Raw genomic sequence first — 5,114 nt, 5'->3', positions numbered from 1 at the left:
GTTTGGCAACATGCAGACACCAAAGCTCTATCCTACAATGCGATCGGTGCAAGCACAACAGTACTGTGCCATGGGGTTAACTGTAGATTCAAAGAAGTTTGCAAGGAAAGCAAGGAATTCTGTGGAGAATCACAGGAGCTGCCCATCTTTAAGCTGATGACATCACTTTGTGAGGATCTTAAAGATGCTAGCTAATTCGGGGGGCGGGGGGCAGAAGACCGATATGTCCAATCATGAACAGCTTTGTCTTATATTAAAAGACTTGTAAGTGGGAGAAAAAATGACAAGAATAGGATTATAGTAGAATTACAATATGCAAAAATCTGGGAAAGAAAACAATTTTTCTATAGCAGTCTGAGCAACAATACTGTGCAAAACTCCTACTAAATGGCATCTTAAATATATCGATGTTTACGTAGCAGCTGAAACCACAGGGTCACAGGCACAGACACATTGAAGGGAAGATGTTCCCCAGTGACCTGTGGTACACTCAATGTCCAAGGCTCAAAATGTGCAGATACCAATACACGGAAGGGTTGTGAGATAATCCAGGCAGATGGCTTAGTTTGTCTTCAACACCTTGCTGTGGTGTTAAATCTCAGGTGCCGAGACCATAGAATCAGCTCCTTCCTTTGTTGCTGGCATCAGCATCAGGATGACTTCAAAATAATGTCATAAGGCAAAAGACTAAAGTTATCCCCCCACCAGGTCAACGGTGCCTATCACTACTACATGTCCGCGAGAGTTTTCACACGATGGGACAGTGCAACTCAGTGCTCTGAAGAAATGAAGTCTCTAGGTTCTCTTGCTTTCTTGGGCACTGTTTTCTTTATAGCCGATGAGTTTGGTAGATTTTTGCTTTTCATGGGTGTTGCTTTCCTCTGTTTTTGATGAGTGGCTTGGAGAGATTTCAGCCCCAGCATCTCACAGTACTTATTGCACTGGTGGAGGGCTCTGAACTGCTCAATGAAGGAAATCGAGCAGTTGCCTTTAAAACCTTTGTATCTGTAGCAACAAAGAAAAAAAAAAGCCAAATGGGATTTCAAGATTCATTTTCAGCACAGGGAAGCAGAGTATGACTGTTGACTCATAAACAACTTGAAAACATTAAGCAAGTCTCTTCCACCCATGCTGTTTTGAGAAGCACTAACTCGGTCACAGAAAATCAAACTGAGCCACTGAGAGGTGAAGGAAACCAGGTAATAAGTAGTGACAGAAGAGGGTGAAGGGTTAAAAAGGCATAGTTCTGTGCTCTGTGTCCTAGCTAGTATTTTTTATTTCATTTAGTTGGGAATATAGTTGTCTGCTGGCTAACTTTTTCCAGCAATATATAAAGAATATATATATGTATTATATATATGTATGATACATAAAGGAAATCCATTCTACATCATTCTCTATAAACAGTTCTTTTGACTACCATGAAGAGACAAGGTTGCCACATGATGTGTTGTCAGAACCAGAAGCTGTTTTCATCCAAACATGTACATAACTTCTGTGCTACGCTCCTCCCTCACCCAGGCTTGACTACAAGATCTCAAGGAGCCAAGCCTCTTGGGGAAGAAGGATGTAAGAAGCATTCCTGAGGAAGGCGGTCTCATCCAGCCTTCACCGTATCTCCCACTGCTACCTCTCCCTTCTTCAGTGGGCTAGCAAAGCCAGGGAGTAGGCAGAGCATGTACATCCCTCTTCTCACCCTGCCACTGGTTGCTGACATTCCTTCTGGTGCCTGCTTTTTAAGCTGCATCAACTTTTGTGAAAAGCTGCACCTGCTTTTTAAAGGAGTAATTTTTGGTCAAATTACCAGGATGGAGAAGGGAGAAGAAAGGCCAGGGTGCTCCTCTCCTTTTTTGGTAACCTTAATAAGTGCATGTTCTACCCTATTCTCTTGGTTCACTGGACACACAGTGTCCCCAGATGTGAACTGTGAGTTATCACTGCATGAAAAACAAGCAAACAAGATTTAGCACTGAAATTAGCACAACATGCTCATTGCACAGCACTCCAGAGGACTTCTTTCCTCATGCAGATTGCATAGTGGTAAAGAAAACACTGTTCCTCTGAGAAGGTCAAACCCTTTCTGACAGATAAGTATCTTTATTGCAACATAGCTCACCAAATTTTCTTCTACAAAAGAATGGTGCCAGTGGTGAAAATATAATAAAATACCTTGCAACAAAAGGGGACGATACCTGCCTCCATTTATACCTAACTGTCCTATTTTGCATCTCTAGTGTTCCTCTATAGAGAAGAAATAGAAAAGTTGAAACCTCAGGCTGACTGCTTTCCTAGCATCACTAATTCCACGCTAGGAGGAAAGAAATCTCTTTGGTGGTTAATGCAAATCTGAAAGTTTCTCTAGTATATCTAAAAGGTAATATTTATTGCTTATTCGGGCACATACTAAAATGGTAATGTATATTGGCAGTCCCCCTCACAGCCAAAAAAAGTAATCTATACATTTTGCTGCTGCTTTTGAACACTATCACAATTGTCTACCCATAGAGGATGGATACCAAATGATTTCAGACAAGCTACTGCAGCAAGACTGCAGATAATTGTAAGGTGAACAGCAGACCTTAATCTTCTAAAGAATTAAATTATCGCTGGTGGTTAACTTCAATAAGAAAAACTATTTTGGAGTTCAACTCTCTCATCGTAACTATTTAGGAGTAATTTTTGTCTTCTAGACATGTAGATGTGGTGCTGAGGGACGTGGTTTAGTGACGGACTTGGCGGTGCTAGGTTAACGGTTGGACTTGATGATCTTAAAGACCTTTTCTTACCTAAACAATTCTACGATTCTATGATTGTCATACCAATATTTTATTTTTAGATTCTTCTTTGAAGTCAAGAGTTTTTGAATGTTAAGTATGTATTTCAGTGAAAGAAAGCTCCAAATGTATTTTACTATTATTTGTCACGTGAAGCTGTTCATACCAGACAAGGTTACGCTCTAAGTTAAACAGGTAGTATGCCTAGCCTGCTCTAGAGAAACCACTCAGCTAGCTTGCTATAAACAGCCAGATGAACCTCAAAGGCTTAAGAATTATTTTTCCTCTCCTCTACAAGTAAGTTATGCGCTTGTTTACCCAAAGGAAATTTAAGAGGAGTGCCACTCTTACTTCAGGACTATACCCTGGATCTCAGCAAGATAATGAGTCGTTCTCTCGCTCCTTTGGAGAAATAATAGACTTGAGACTTCATACCTGAGCTCCTCTACTAGAGTCATCAGGTGTATGCTCCAGACACATCAGCAGAATGTAAGCTCCACCGGCAAACATGCCTGTGCTCAGCAAGAACATCTCTTTATATCAAGCATTGATACTGACTCCAGAAACTACTTCAGCAGAGCAATGCACTGCCAGCAAAAAGCAATAACTTAGACCAAAATATTTTGATTAATTTATAATGAATATTCAGTTAACCACTGGGTCTTTCCAGTGAGTGCCAGTGGCAACAGCAGCTGTCATTACAGCACCTTCCACTGTCGTGGTGTGTCACTGGTGGACACTGCAGCAGCGTGTGTAACACAGGGGCAGCTGCCAATGCCTGAGGAGACCAGGAGGCTCTGTGCAGACAGCGTGGGGTAGCATCTCCTTACTCCCGTATCTGAAATTCCCATTTCTGCTGCAAGACTGATGGAGAAGCTTCATTTCTCCTGCACTTTGTGTAGGTGTATTCTGGCAAAAATACTAATGATAAGTAACCTCCAGGGCTACCAATCAGGTGAGAAGTTTCACTGCACTGAATGCTGGTTGTTTTAATTTGTGGCTGCAAAAAGATCACACACTCCTTCTCTTGCTCTCACTCTCTTTTTTTTCCTAGGTAGCCATTTTGTTGCAGCTAAAGAAAATTTCCTGTGTTTTTCTCATGCTATAAAATTCTGATAATACTCAGTTCTTTGTGGAAAGCGGAAAGAAAAAGTTGAGCTGAAAAAAATCCACTTTTCTCATGAAGTAAATAGAAGCCTGTCTAAATGGCTTTCCTATCTGTATTTGGTATTTGTCACTTCCTCTATGTCTTTGAAGGAACACCTAAACAAAGAGCAGAAACAGCAGCATTTGCTCAAACAATACTATGAATGAGACACTTTAAATGAACAATTGAACGTTCTGCTAACTAACTTTAGCTTTAGAATTCAACAAATGCCAGAAATAATTGCAGTAAAAGAGCATAAATATCTTGCGAACAAGAGACAGAGCATTTATAGTAAAAGCAGGTGATTATTTTTATTTTACTATCTTTGTTCCTCAATCGAGCCATCCTCATTTCCCTTCTCTTAAAATAACAGGTTTGCATTTGATCTTGTGGCTACAGAAGTGGCCTAGGTAACATTTCTTGTCCCTTTTGGAAGTCCAGAGGCATGAATAAGCCTGTGTGCAGAGTGCAGACAGCCCCAGGTCTTGTAGCAGGTGGCAGAAAAACTAACCTGCAGACGTGAGACTGAAGTTTTGCACCCGAGTTCTCCCAGCTGCTTGCTGTTTGTTCGTCGCCCCTTCCAGAGAGCCCCGCCGTGCGTGCGTCCAGACTGCATCGTTTGTTCTGGGCAGACCTAATGACCATAGCTCCGTCCTAATTTGACAGGACTTGTGAGCTTAATTCAAACCGCTCTGTGCTGTTATAGCTTGTGGTATGTGTAATGGAGGAAGGTGTCCATTAGTGAATGGCTCTAAATGGTGCAGTCTGTATTCACAGAATCATAGAATCACAGAGTGGTTTGGGTCGGAAGGGACCTTTCAAGGCCATCTAGTCCCAACCCCCTGCAGTGAGCAGGGACATCTTCTACTGGATCAGGGTGCTCAGAGCCCCGTCCAGCCTGACCCAGGATGTTTCCAGGGATGGGGCATCAACCACCTCTCTGGGCAACCTGGGCCAGGGTTTCACCACCCTCAGTGTGAAAAACTTCTTCCTTAGATGTAATCGAAATCTACTCTCTCCCAGTTCAAAACCGTTACCCCTTGTCTATCGCAACAGGCCCTGCTAAAAAGTCTGTCCCCATCTTTCTTATAGCCCCCTCCAAGCCCCGGCAGCTGCAGGAAGGTCTCCCCGGAGCCTTCTCTGCTCCAGGCTGAGCCCCCCCAGCTCTCCCAGCCTGTCCTCCCAGCAGAGCT

At 42.6% G+C, this 5,114-nt stretch overlaps 1 protein-coding gene across 1 annotated transcript in view; it reads right to left on the bottom strand.

Annotated features, from left to right (window-relative positions):
- Positions 1–586: 586 nt before the first annotated feature.
- Positions 587–5,114, bottom strand: part of ALPK2 (alpha-kinase 2) — a 40,311-nt gene continuing 35,783 nt past the window's right edge. Inside the window, exon 10 of the mRNA XM_010294774.1 lies at positions 587–1,005. Within this exon, the coding sequence (XP_010293076.1) occupies positions 771–1,005 (235 nt within the window). The 3' untranslated portion in view covers positions 587–770. The remainder of the gene's footprint in view (positions 1,006–5,114) is intronic.

This window comes from Phaethon lepturus, unplaced genomic scaffold (genome assembly GCF_000687285.1).
Source record: "Phaethon lepturus isolate BGI_N335 unplaced genomic scaffold, ASM68728v1 scaffold6969, whole genome shotgun sequence".
NCBI classification, from domain to species: domain Eukaryota; kingdom Metazoa; phylum Chordata; class Aves; order Phaethontiformes; family Phaethontidae; genus Phaethon; species Phaethon lepturus.
The sequence above is the reverse complement of the archived record's forward strand: the minus strand, read 5'-3'. Positions and strand labels throughout refer to the sequence as shown.